This window comes from Hyposmocoma kahamanoa, unplaced genomic scaffold, assembly GCF_003589595.1.
Source record: "Hyposmocoma kahamanoa isolate Upper Pololo Valley unplaced genomic scaffold, ASM358959v1 100021, whole genome shotgun sequence".
In the NCBI taxonomy this organism is placed as follows: domain Eukaryota; kingdom Metazoa; phylum Arthropoda; class Insecta; order Lepidoptera; family Cosmopterigidae; genus Hyposmocoma; species Hyposmocoma kahamanoa.
In genome coordinates, this window is record NW_020653200.1 from 9,950,049 (window position 1) to 9,964,883 (window position 14,835).

General features: G+C 35.6%; 2 protein-coding genes across 2 annotated transcripts in view; one reads left to right on the forward strand and one right to left on the reverse strand.

The window, feature by feature from the left end:
* Positions 1–2,461: 2,461 nt before the first annotated feature.
* LOC113229389 (small glutamine-rich tetratricopeptide repeat-containing protein alpha-like) lies at positions 2,462–5,205 on the forward strand. Its single transcript, XM_026462992.1, has one exon. It carries the CDS (start codon positions 2,599–2,601, stop codon positions 3,466–3,468), a length of 870 nt encoding a protein of 289 aa, XP_026318777.1. The 5' UTR covers positions 2,462–2,598; the 3' UTR covers positions 3,469–5,205.
* Positions 5,206–5,402: 197 nt separating this feature from the next.
* LOC113229313 (EH domain-containing protein 3) overlaps positions 5,403–14,835 on the reverse strand; it is a 13,338-nt gene continuing 3,905 nt past the window's right edge. Inside the window, exons 2-3 of the mRNA XM_026462895.1 lie at positions 9,094–9,264; positions 5,403–7,255 (exon numbers count right to left, since the gene is read on the reverse strand). Coding sequence (XP_026318680.1) covers positions 7,053–7,255; positions 9,094–9,264 — 374 coding nt within the window. The 3' untranslated portion in view covers positions 5,403–7,052. The remainder of the gene's footprint in view (positions 7,256–9,093; positions 9,265–14,835) is intronic.

The window sequence follows — 14,835 nt, forward strand, 5'->3', positions numbered from 1 at the left end:
ACAAGATTTTCGGAACTGAAGTTTTTAGAATGCTTTATTCCATAGGATTTTTTCCTTTGAAGATATCTTAGAACTCTTTTTACCGCTATCCAATGTTTAGTGAACACAGACAGGTACATTAAGGATCCGATCAAGTTTTGGTATGGAATACTTTCATTTGTTTTCCTCAGAATTTCCTTCTTTGGACGAATGAGAGCCGGCATAGTGACACTCAATTTGCAATTGAGTGCACCTGTTTGCTTGTTTGCTGTGTGTTTGTTTAGTGAACACAGACAGGTACATTAAGGATCCGATAAAGTTTTGGTATGGAATACTTTCATTTGTTTTCCTCAGAATTTCCTTCTTTGGACGAATGAGAGCCGGCATAGTGACACACAATTTGCAATTGAGTGCACCTGTTTGCTTGTAGTACTACCCCCTCAAAAAGTGGCAGAAAGTTTTGTTCGACAAATATCGCTAATAGCGCCTCCCGTTCTATATGCTCTAACACCGCGTTTACACTATCGTCGATTGTTTCGACGAATGTATCGTCGAAACAATCGTGTCGAAAGGTTGAAACGCGTTCACACATTCGTGCGATAGGCGATGCGATGCACGACACGGATGTGTAAATGTTCACTTCCCTATTCGCGTCGTGCATCGCATCGCCACTCGTGCGATCGCGTCGTCGTGAGCAGTATTTCGAGCACGAGTCAAAGGACACGAGTTTTTTTAAAGATGTGCTTTTTTTGAGAGAAAAGTATACAAACTACAATCAATGGTAATTATTGGTATTTTGGTATTTCGTGGCATGTTATTTTGGTAAATATTCATACAATGCATTTTCATTAAAATGTATACAACAAAAGGTTATTGTAAAGTCTCGGACAACACTCAAACGGGGTATATATCACGGCCTTGTATATTAAACTGGACCGCGCACTAAGTTAATAAAACGAGCCGAGTGAGAGGCTTCAAAATAATAATGCGTTTCTTTCATTCATGTTTCAGCCGGCTAAAAAATAAAAAGTTAAAAACAATTAACTTTTTATTTTTTACAGAAAATGTGGTCGCTTGTGTTTGACCAAAACTACTAATATTATTTCATAATTCAAATTAGTATACTTATTTGATATGCTATTTCATAATAGAAGGTTTCATTGTTGATATATATATTTTTTGTATTATTACAGTAAAAGCATGTTACCTTTATGCTAATTTTATTTAACCAAAATTAAAAAAGTTAATACACTACACACTACCTAAGATGATTTTATTTAGCCTTAGCAACTTGTTAGACAAGGACAGACCACTACTTCGAGCTTTATTTTCGTTTTTTTCCTATTTTGTACTTTTCTTACTAAAAGAGCTAAAAGATTTAACTATCAAATATTTTGTTTTGTATCTAATAATTTCGTAAATCTAAAAACTGGCTACAGTGGCAACACTGCGAATAACTGTTTATAATGCATTGGCTCAGACAACAATGTTATTGAAATTTAGATTATTATTTATCTATTTAACATTATTTTCAGCTATTACCATTTCATTTCCATTTCATAATTTCCATTCTTCATTGTTTAGATTTACCTATAATATACTACCTACCCTATCTTGTTAATCATCGTACCAAAATTCCGTTTGCTTTTATTTTTATTCCGCGATTTCCTTTCCCCGTTTTTAAATTCCTATTAATGTCCAAAACCCCACATTAAAGTTCCACAACAATAATAACTGCGACGACAATGATATCAATCGAAATTGCATATGGCCAAAGGCTGGACGCCATAGTACCAGGAAATAAGAAAAAAAGTAACTTCGCGTGGCCACTCGTATTTAACTTCGCGACGCTACTTGTGCCTAACTTCGCGATAGCGAAGTGACCGTTTACACATGCGTGTCGTGTATCGCAACGCTATTCGAATCGCCTATTGCACGAATGTGAGAACGCGGCATGACTTGTACTCGAAATACCCTCACGACGCGATCGCACGAGTGGCGATGTGAGGCGCGACGCAAATAGCGAAATGACCGTTCACACATGCGTGTCGTGCATCGCATCGCTATTCGCACCGCCTATCGCAAGAATGTGTGAACGCGTTTCAACCACTCGACACGAATGTTTCGTCGATCGTTTCGTCGATTGTTTCGACGAAACATTCGTGTATAGCCAGCACGATAGTGCAAACGCGGTGTATGGATTAGATCAAAGACAATATTTTTTATTTTATACACATTATTTTAAAAACTGATGATACAAAAATGGAGTGATCATTATTAATTTTCAATTTCATCGTGTTACATAATTTCATATTTAACACTTCTACAAGATTATTATTATTGGAGATTTCGATTTCGATTCGGTTACCTGTATTTTACAATTCGATTAACACAAATGTTTTGTAAAATCGATCGATTACACAACATCACGTTTTAATGTATCTATGGTTTATTCATCCCGGTCCGGTTGGCAAGACAGAGTAAAAGAAACGCGCAGACATTTGCACTCCATACATTTTCATATATTTGTCATTGTGTGGTGGGGCTAAAAATAAAAAGAAATTATTTTGTCTACAATTTTCGACGATTTGGATAAAAAGAGAAAACATCGTAATAAAAATGTCCGACGTTAAAATCGTTGCAGCAAGCATAGTAAATTTCTTGAAAAAACAACTTGAAAGTGACACCCTCAGTGTAGACTCGCGTGAAAGCGTTGAGGTTGGCATTCAATGTATCGAAACAGCATTTGAATTGGGACCAGAAGATGTAACTAAAGGTCTAGATTTGGAGCAATTAGTAAGACAACAACGTGGCCGCACCGAACAAACTCCAGATTGCGCGGAGGCCGAAAAATTGAAGAACGAAGGAAATGAGTTAATGAAAGCTGAACGCCACCGGGAAGCGCTTGAAAAGTATACACGCGCTATCGAATTGGTCCCAACTAACGCTGTGTATTTTTGCAACAGAGCCGCCGCACATTTCAAGCTCGGCGAGCATGAGGCCGCTATCGCAGACTGCACAGCCGCGTTAGCTTTACAGCCAGACTATGGCAAGGCACATGGAAGGCTTGGACTGGCACTTACGGCATTGGACAGACACCGTGAAGCACGAGCGGCTTACGCTAGAGCTGTGCAACTAGAGCCTGACAATGAGTCTTACAAGCAAAACCTACGTCTCACAGATGAACGGCTGGCACAACATGGAGAGCCAGGACCTTTAGATCTAGGTGGCCTACTACATAATCCTGCATTGTTAAATATGGCAACAGAGATGCTTGCTGATCCCAATATGCAAAACTTAATCTCTGGTCTAATGAGTAACACATCGGCAAACACTGGCAATGGCGCTGGTGCTGGGGGTATGAGTGCACTGCTAGAAGCTGGGCAGGCTCTAGCTCAGCACATGCAAGCTGCCAATCCTGATTTGGTGGAACAATTGCGAAGGCAAATACGTCCTCCTGGCCCAGGTGGCAACAATGCACCACAATAGTAGCGTGGTGTGCCGGTTGCCACAATAATAGCATAGGGTGCCGGTTGCCACATGTCCCATTATAGTTCTTTACATCAAAATATTTATTACAGGGTGCATTATTTCCTTGTAGCATTGACAATGTGTCCATCCCATAAATAATCTAAGATATAAAGTATTATTATAACCCATTTTTGCATTTGGAATTTATTTTGCTTTTTCTTTACTATGTTTAGGTTCAAATATTTCTTTACATTTTCTTTGTAATTACTTTCATCATTATCACTGATTTTAAAAAACCATAACCAAAGCATGGCGAACTGGCAAATTTCTTTGAATAGCAAAAAATAGTGTAAAAGGGAATCAATTTAGTATGGTCTGTTCTTATTATATCAATAGCTTACTCTGTACTGCTTGCATAGTATGGTCTATGCTAGGTATGGACTTTCTCAGTTTTTCTATATTAGTCAAGTTCCTAAAAATTTATGTGGTGTCTCATCTCTCACGTTTTTGTTATTATATAGGGACTAGTAATGTTAAAATATTGCAAAGTCTAAAAATTTAAATTTAACTACAAATGTTGTTGTCTACATGATGTTGCAAAGTGCAGAACATATAAAAATGTATTTATAAGTACATTGAGAAATAGGTTTAAAATAAATATATGCAAAAATGGTTTCTTAACTATTTATTACACTCTATTGTATAATTTATGTATGTAATCTTTATGTACACTCAGTAGCAAATGTAAAAACTTGTAAAGTGCCTTGATCAAAGATGGCGACTCTTATTCAATGTCTTTAATCAGTACTGTTATACCAGGAATTTACAAATAGTCTAACCAGATTACATTGATGAACAAGGCACTAAATTCCTTTCAAAAGACTAACATTCTGTATATACAGAGTTAGTTTACAATTTAATTATAGTTTCATAGATTTAAATTTCTTAACTTTAAATGTTCTACCCATTGTGTGGTATTAAGTCTGCTATTGAATTAACGTGAGTCCTAAATACTCTTTACAAAAGTAGCAAAACAGTGTATCATTTAAATGCAATATTCGTCACACGCTTACAAAATGTTTTAAGTCTTGGTAATTTACCTGCAGTACATTATTTTGTACACAAATGCAAAATGTTAAAAAATTTGCCAAGCTATAATTTCAACAATGGGGAAACTTATAATTAGTAGCCAGATTTTACTAATAGGAACAAATAATTGAATATTTTACTGTACAATAATTACAAAAATAGCATGTAATAATATAATGAATTTAACCAGATAACATGCTATTATTGCCAATAACACTGATATAGTTAAAATCTCAAAGCACCAAACAATTTAACTCCAAATAAATAATGTATTACAATCTAAGAGAGTGCCTTCAAACCTAAGCTATAAATAAATTGAAAAGTATTAACAGTGTTTGTAATTACAACTGTTACAATTCATCAATTCATTCCTAATGGCAAACTTAAGTTATGATGCTGTGGATTATTGTGTCAGTGGACATAAAATCCAGTTGAACAAAGCTGGATGCTAATAATAATATAGACTGAAAAAATGATTATTTATTTATATTATATATATATATTAGACAAGAATTGCTATTAACCTCCTAACTTAGGTTTTAGGGCACCAATACTCTGAATCTAACTTAAAGTTACATGTTCATAATTATGTATATGAAAAACAAGGAAATAAATTATATATTTGATTTAGTTATAAGCATTTTAATGATTGTACAAAGAAAAATAATTGTTATATTAGGTCCTTATCTATGAAATTGCCAATTGCAAGAACTGGGAAGTTTAAAGTTTGATATATTTCATTTTACTTAGATTTTCAAATTAAAATTGTAGTTATAATGTAGCTATGATATTTCTTATTAAAAATTAGTTATTCATTTGTTTTTCGAACATTCGATTTTTGTTTGATTATTTATTTCTGTGACTTATTTCTGTGTTCTGCACAGACGGTAAGCAATATCAACAATATGTATGAACGAGATAGCGCAAGTAAGCGCACAGTGTGTTTTTGATTTGATCGCTTGTGTTCTAGAAATTTTGATCTCGAGAATGAGCCCCATAGCCGACCGGATACTAAAGTTGATAACGATGAATTGAAAGGCATAGTGGAAGCAGATTCATCTCAAACAACATAAGCGATATTGATTTTGCGTCAAATTGGAAAGATAAAAAAGCTAACAACGTGGGTGCCATATGAACAAACAACAAAATCGAGTCGAAGCTTGGTTTAATTTGATGAATAGGCTCTCAAATGAGGGGATTCTGAATTGGATTGTCACTTGTGATAAAAAGTAGGTCTTAGATGACAATCAAAAACGTCTGCCGTACTGATTGGCCACAAGGGAGGCAGTCAAACCACGCCCCAAACGCAAATTGAGTCGGAAGAAACTGCTCTGAGTGTACCATGCGGTCGACCTATCGGACATTACAGCTTCTTGAGACCTAGCACAAAAAATACTGCAGAGGTGTACTATGAACAATTGCGAGTGATGATTGACAAGCTTGCTGTCAAACAACCGACACTTGTCAATTGGTCTAGTTCACTCCTCCACGACAACAATTCTTATGTTATCCATCATACTCACCAATCCCTGCTCCAACTGACTTTTTCGGAAGTTGAATAACTTCAAAAAAATTTCAAATCCGATGAGGCTGAGAAAAACGCCTTTAAACAATTTATTGATTGCCGTTCCTAGGATTTTCATAGCACAATCATCAATGAACTTTCATTAAAATGGCAAAAGCGCATAGACAATAATGATCAATACTTGGATTAATAGAATGAGTACACTTATACATTTCTAAAAAAAAAAATTTTCTATTCTCTCTATATAAAACGGCAATTTCATAGATACGGCCATAATACATGCAATTCTTAATTGATAAATTGCTATTGCAAGGAAGCAATCACAGACGATTTCATAAAATTTTCCAAGAACACCACATAGACATTAAATTGAATTAATATTCCGTGAATTGTGTATTACATATATGTATGTATGTATGTACCCGCCCTCTGCTCTATCACACAATAAATTGCAAATAATTCCAAATGATATCTCGATGAAAATGCAACACTCAAAAATATTTGGTATGCGAGTATTAGTACAATGTTGATTTCAAGAAAGAAAACACCCATCTGAAAGTTTCTTCATGAAAAGCAACATATGCCGAACAATCTCAGAGAACCCAGACTCGTCTGTAAGGACACATTGAGGATAATTACACTTTTACGACTGTTATGGACATTACACGTTTTATAACGTTGACAAGACAAATATTACCGTCTTCGAGTAGACCAACTATCGTCGCATCAATTTACTAAACATTCAGCAAATTTGTCTTGTCAATTAACTAACACAGGTAGGCAAGCCATTGCCTTTTATTAGCTTACATTTATTATGCACATACAGCAATCACAGAAATATTTGCAAACAGAGCTTAGCGTTGTATTATGCGAAAGAAATTAATGTTTCTTATTTCCACCACAGGTAAGAATATAAAAATAACGATGCCTATGCAATATAACGTGCCGCTCTAACGCAATATAACAATGATTTAAGTTATGATAATTTTCAATTGCGCTTGGAGGGAGGAACGAGGTGTGGTGGCAATTCCGAGGGCAGGTCGTGGCCGTCGATTTTGACCCGGATGAGGTGCATGGCGAGTGCGAACTCGTCTTCGTCGAGGTATCCATCCTTGTCGATGTCGGAAAGTTTCCAGATCTTCCCCAACACTGTGTTCGGTAGCTTCGACTTCACCATCTCTGTCTTGGCCGCTGTTGAAGAAATATCTTTGTGAGCTAACCTAGGCATAACCAGCAGGAGTGACTGACCATAAAGGGAACGAACAATAGGAGAGTCACAAATGTCTGTTACTGGCAGTACTAAAGTTTAACGTAAAAAATGAGTTGAAATTATTTATAATATGTTACTAGCGTTCCAAACCTTAAGGGGATCAGATATCGTCTCGGAAAGGCTAAGTTCATCCTGTACTTTTAAAGATGCATTCAATCTATTCATTTAGGCATCACAGTACTTAACGATTAGTTGTCTACTTCCACTGTTCTGTTATTATTACATAGAAATAGAATTTATGAGGTCAAAGCGCTGCTGTTGTGCCCTCTTTTTCTAATTTAAAACTATTGCTTTTACAATTTCTTTACTGACCAATAATAAATTCGAAGCTTCTAGAAGATAAATTCTTAATAATAATGTGTATTATGATTTAATTGACATTATTATTACCAATTACAAAAGCAACCCAAGCATGAAAAGCTGTTTTTCTAAACAACTGATAAATTGTGCTTTTTTAAACAAATTTTTATTGAATTGATATTTAATTATATTTTGTGCAATTACTCCACTAGTTTGTTATAATTATTAATACAAAGATCGAACACTCAGAAAAAACACTCAGAAAAAATTCCTTCGATCCTGTCGGATTCGAACTGACGTCTTCTTGCATACCGTGTCAGACGCTATACCAACTAAGCCACGGAACGAACCAACCGACCTCACGAATTTTTCTATGTGCTTGCGTCGTGTCTTTGTACTTGGTCTTTCTTTTTCTTTGTGCTTTTTTTTTCAAGCTATTTGAGGAGGCATCACATAACAATATTTTACTATGATTAAATTCACGATACCTTAAAGTGCGTCTCTAAGAACTTAAATTTACGTACAATTTTCTGTTTTCAAATTCACATATAGGTATAAAATATATTGCAACTAAATTCAACAAATTAAGCATCAACAGTGAAATATTCTAAAAAATCGTAAAAAATGTGGAGAGGTTAATATTATCGTGTAAGACCGAAGAAATTAATAATAAAGAATATTTATAATTTATGGTCAAAGTATTTGGTAAGACATAGTAAAAGTTTGACTAAATTGTGTTTGTAAAATACTTCAAACACATTACGGATTTGTATTATTTCTTCCTCCGAGCCAAAAGCTGCTACCGTTGCTTTCTCTAACCAAGTTTCGGGCACTTTTTCCGCTTTGAATTCTAAAAACAGCTCTCCTGTTACAATATAGACGGCGGTTGTGAAAAGTAACTGAATAATTATACAAATGCTTATCATATTAATTAAAACTAGTAAAATAAATTTAATAGAAAACAGAAGAAGTGAAAAAAAGCTACCGCTCTCCTTCTCCAAGTTATTAAAAGGAGTATTTCTACCATACGATTCCGTATCAGAATCTTCACCAAAGGCGTACTTATCGGGATTGCTCGATCTTCCCAATGTAGTTGTACTCGCGGCATTAAGAGTATGCATAATAGCATCGGCTACAACTGTATCATTCAAAGTGTGAATTGATACAGACGAAGCATCGAAGCATTCATCGCGTACACTATTAGTAATTATAAATTGAGCTATCTTATTCATAGTTTGAGATGAACTTTCTAAAGCGGTTGCAATTTTATCGAAATCTCCTGCTCCGGGTTCGGCTATATTTTCATTGTTTTTTAGGATTCTACAAAGTTTTGTAAGTTCAGAGCAATGTTGTGTGGACAAGAGCAGGGCTTGCAACGCTTTGTCTATGATAAGAGTAGTCCGCAAGTCAGGATGTGCAATAAGTAACCGAGCGAGAGCTAGCGTGGAATGTTGCGTACCAGCGCCGGTGACTTTCCCGTCGATAGGGTTTAAAGACTGAAAGACTTGGTCGTAGCGAGGTTTCTCCTTGCTGCAAATCCATTCAGGGTCACCGTGGCCAGCGTCGACACCTTCTCCACGTCCATAGCCAAACGGCGATTCTTGATCCTCAACACCTTCGAATGCACCACCTGGAAAATTCATTGTTGACTATGAAAACCTGTGCATTACATAGTAAATTAATGTTTATATTGCATGCATATTATATGTATTCAATATCCTACAGTACCTACATTAAACTAGCTGTAATCTTATAATTATTTACAAGCTGTGACTGAACTCAAGTACATTAATTATTGACTAGATAAACGTAGTGAAACTGAAAACAATAGACTGTACTGTGATTTCATTTATAATTCAACCAACGGCCAACGCATTTAGCTAACGTTGTGAGTGTAGGCGAGCACACAGATTATTTGTTATAAAAATAAACTTCCAACAAACACTCCATAATCAACAACATGTTCGTACTCCACACATATGTTTTGGCAGTATGTATTATTAAGACTATATTTGTCATAATAACCTAAATAATGCAGTATATAAATGTAAATATTATTACACATATGTACAAAATAAAACTCTGTGGTATATGTGCTATAATTATGAGTTATTACTGTAATAAGTTATCTATTCATTGCACGGTAGAAGGGTTCAGTTACGGCAACAGACAATGTGCCTTTGTGAAAGGTTCAAATACAACAGGAGACAAGATAATAAGTATTTTATTATATTATTATCAGTGATAGGAATAGCTAGAGCCTATTTTCATGACGTCTGGTCGTAAGTGGATGTGCTTTTTTAACAAATCATTTATATTCATAAATAAAAAACATTGTAATTATTTGAGTATTCATATTTATATATTGTTATAGACTTTAATTATATCTTTGACAACAAGAGAATATAAACAAAATGCATCAAGAAAACAATAAAAACGTGAAGTCATTGATCCGAAATAACTTAACCTATTGTTATTACTGTGTTTATTATTAATATAGGTTGTAAAAAGTCGTTGTTATTCGCAGTCACCTTGCACCTTGATCGGTGGAGTCATAAGGCAACAAAATCATGATAAATAACAGTCAACGAGCTGCGTACCTACTACCATTATCTTACTGAATCACATTCAGTAAGGTCACTCATTCATTTCACTCTTCGCTCCATTGCGTGTAAGGGTACTTGTTTTTATCTGAATCTCTTGTTGTACGTAGAATCAATTGTTCTTTTCCGTTTATTATTATTCGTAAATAAAATAACAAAACAGTCACAAATTTAGTGATATTCTATGTAGGTCACTTGCTTTATAACGGTGGAGAGTAAAAACTGAAGGCTAATTGTCACGGTACGCTTCTTCAGATTTCTTTGTATAAGTAAATCGAGTGCTTCAATAGGGTTTATAGTTATTATTCAATGTAATTAAAAAAGTAAGATCCTTCTGTAAAATAATCATAGAATATGAAACAACTTTACCTGCTCACTATTATATTTTAATTTTGGTAAAAATGACAATAGCTCAAAACATATGTTCGCTATCGTGTTTCGTTTTATTAGGTCACAACAAGAGCTGATTAACTATTCATAACAATTTGCATGGCGACCCATATCCATTTATATAACAATTGTGATCTGCCATTCAATTTGCGTCATATCAAGTGTCGTTAAAGGAGAAAATTATAAAACACAAGAGGTCCAAACTAAAATTAATAATACTCTTGACGTATGCTTATGAATAGCAGGATTTAATAATGATAAAAACAGAATAACCTATTGTTAGGTACAAGGCGTATTAATATAAACTTGTGGCGTAGAGTGAAAGTGTAGCAAATGGGAGCGACAGTTCGTACGCCATCTGTACAATGATCGATCGATGCTTATATTATAACACAATGCATGACGTCGTGCACGCAACGAGGTACCTATTGACCACAAACACATGAGTTTTTTATTAGATACACTTATTTAGCCGCATACAAACGGATATATTAATTCGAAATGTGTGCTAGAAACTTCACAAGTGACTAGATTGTTTGTCTCCCAGACGAAATCGCCAACAACATGAATGGCATAATTCAAGGCGAAGACTCCATGATACCCGTATCCTCGTTGTAAGGAGGATGTGCATCCGCTTACATCGCGACACTTGGACGAGTGCAATTTGCGCCGGGCGCAACTTCCCTGTTCATCCAGAGAAACTGTACAATTTATTATTTTACACGATTTTCAATATATATATATATGATGTGTATATATATAGTATATATATATATATATATATATACACATCATAACGCTTGTCTGCCACCGGGGTAGGCAGAGATCATGCACCTAAACCTGCTACGCTCCTGACTAAACTCCTTCGCGTCCTCCACTCCCAAGTCTCTTCAAATATTGTTTATTCATGGTACTTTCAACCAAGCCTTTTTTAAGGACATTCCCAATCTGATGGAGTTATGTACGCCGAGATCTAGGTACAGGGTCAACAGCACGTCAAGCTTGACACTTAAGACTTAAATCCAACTCTATGTCGCTTGCGACAAGAACGGTCCAAGGTACAAAGTGTCAAGCTTGACGTGCTCTGTACCTATCCCCAAGACTCGTTATTTTCAATAAAGGATACTAAACCAAAGAATACCGTTACATTTTCCTATTTGTTTTCCTTAATTGTGTACCACAGACATCAGTTGTAGACCGCACTGTCGAAGAGAAGTTAATGATATCATGATTACATGTCTGTTGTAATAATCTGGCTATTACAGTTACGTGAATGCTACAAAAAGTAAATACCTAAGGTAATCATATACGTAAAAGTTTTGATGGTGCGGCGATTTACACGCATTCATTCACGTTCTCGCTTTTTATTCTTTGCACGTCTGTCGCAAGCGCACTGAGCGTTACCTTCGAGCCGATTATTATTGTAGGCCAACGATGGAAAGAATGCCACACTATACCGTCACGTACTCTTATAACGGTACGTACAAATAAAATTATTCATATATAAGTTGTGTATATTGTTTTTTTACATAATATTACCAATACCGCTAAACTAAAGAAACTAAATTAATATGCTCATTGCATTTAATCTTTTTTTTCCGGAAGAACGCGTATTTGGTAGATAACGAGGACGATGTAGCAAAATGAAAACTGTTATTTGGCAATGAAATAATGAATATTTTCTATTGCAACGTACACATCTAAATTGCAAACTGTAAATGGATAACGCTCTAGATGCGCAGTCTTTGACCGTAATGCACGTGTGTCATTATTCAGCGCGCGCGGCGGTCCACATCGCCACTTCCGAGCAACCGATGTCATTCTGGCTGTAATGTATAAATGAACTGACTCACGTATTATTGTGTGTAGGGTCTAATTTTCTCCATAAAGGTATGGGTCAACTATTTTATTAATCGTTTAGTTTTGTCGTAGTCACTTAAGAACTGCTTTGTACAATAAATTTCTAATTTTCGGCTCACATTGCCACTTCCGAGCACCCGATGTTATACTTGTTGTATGTATGAATATGTGACTCACGTTCAATTGTTTGTTGGCTGTATTTTCCTTCATAAAGGTACGGGTCAATTATTCTATTGATCGTTTAAAGTTTTGCCGTCACTGCTTATACAATAAATTTCTAATGCTTAACACTTGACAAATCATCAATCACCCTTTCAGGCGTATGCAAAAGAGTAGCGTGTAGCAAAATTTATTTATTACTTGATATTTCATGCTAAAACGTTACTTTTCTAAGCGGTGAATGAAGATTCTAGTTCGCTCTTAGTGCGAGCTCGATATACAATACATAGTAAATAACAAAGAATGGACCAATTCCAAGGGTGCATCGCGAGTCGTGACTTGCACATAATGGAACTATCATCAAGCGGCAAATGGGTCGGTATGACTATGAGATGACTGAGTATGAATCCAATGGATTCTGCTCAGACGCGTCTCAATAGCACATGTAATGATGTCACAGCGGACGCATGAACAATGCCCTGAGCGCAATTAAATATACATGGAGGTACGTCCCTACGCTTCGGCCGCCGCGGCGGACGTTAACTGGTCGCATGCATTAACCGAAATAGAAAAATATGTACATACATCAGGTTGTAACAACCGGAGGACTACTCAATTGATTCTGTCTGTTGGCCTAATATTACACATTATCAAATTACAGCACTTAGATTAGATATACATTTTCATCGCATTGGTGAGGATATTCTAAAATTACAGACTCACTTCAATTCGTCGTTTTTCGAAAAGATGTAGCGGGTGCAGTTTGCAGCTACAGCAAGTGTCACGGTGAAAAATGAGTCGACACGCGGTGCCCACGTTACAATATAACAAAGCGCCTCATAATTTGCAAAATTTATGTCTCTCATTTCTTTTTGTTATTTTATTCATTGTATTTAAACAATTTATTATATCCATTATACGAATTAACGGGAAAGCTAATAACCCAACACACCATTTTTCTCAAGTAAATCGTTTTAAAAATTCTATCTATCAACCACCAGACTAGAGAGCTGCAGCGAAAGTGCTGGTCGCGCTCCCATTGGCATGGCAATGAAATATCAGTGGATTCTTTAGTGCACCGAAACCTTGCAAATCAACTTAACGTTATGGTTGCATGTGCCTTAAATATATAAAGTACTTTAGCGCTAGTGAACGGTGCAGTACTTCATGTTCTAAACACCTACGGTGAAAATTCATATATTTCACCGGTTTCACTGGAATTCTTAAGTTTTAGTGAATCGATAAGATTCCTGATAATGATAAAACGATAAAAGTAATCAAAGATGAAAAATGAAAATAGCTGCACTTCAATTTCGACATAATAATGTTGATGGAAGTATGTGTTCGCCGTTATTCATGAATCACTAATTATACGGCCCCCTCGAAACGAGTCATGTTGGCAATGTAAAACTCGTGATTCGCTCCAAATTACGTTTCCGGATTAGCGTTTACGAGTCACATAATCATCAGACACGTATTGTACTTATATTAATCTCTTCTAAGCAACAGAAAACCATAAATTTTGTGAAAAATAAAAATTAACAAGTCTTTTTATCGAGCTCTTGGGTTTGGGGCTAACAAGTGTTATTATCGAGTTCTTAGGTGGTTGCACATAGGAAATGCAACAATTTTTTAAGCTGTAAATCGCGTAGGTAGATACCTATATTTGTTTTTCAAACAAACCAGGGCCTGCAACCATGGTCAGCCGTGACCATGGGACGTGTAAAGGGACCGAAGCGTAGGTTTGTTAGAAAAAACAAACATACGTACCTACGCGATTTAGATGCGAAAAAATAGGTCCATATGGTAATTTATATTTACATAAATATTTAATTTATGTGTATTTGTAAATTTGATGGAATACAGTAAAAATAACATAGGTAGTACAGATAAGTGTAGAAAGCGAACGTCACAGAATGAAATGAAACAAATAATAATAATCAGAAATTCGTGGAAGTATTTGTACAGTATGAAATTCCAGACGCGATCAATAATGAAACCTAGTTTAGTTAACTTCGTTGGAGGCGGGCGAATGCGCGAGCGATGACGACATAGCTTCGACGAATGTACCTACAGACAAACTGTCTTCAACGGAAGGAAATTCGGTCAGTCGTACTTTACTTATTTTCGCTATGAAAAAAGTCAAAGTTGTATTTAACGTACAATTTGGATACAAAGTTATGATTATA

What these genes read in the sequence shown, in the direction of transcription:
- LOC113229389 (XM_026462992.1), top strand. Translation starts at nt 2,599, where the DNA reads ATGTCCGACGTTAAAATCGTTGCAGCAAGCATAGTAAATTTCTTGAAA.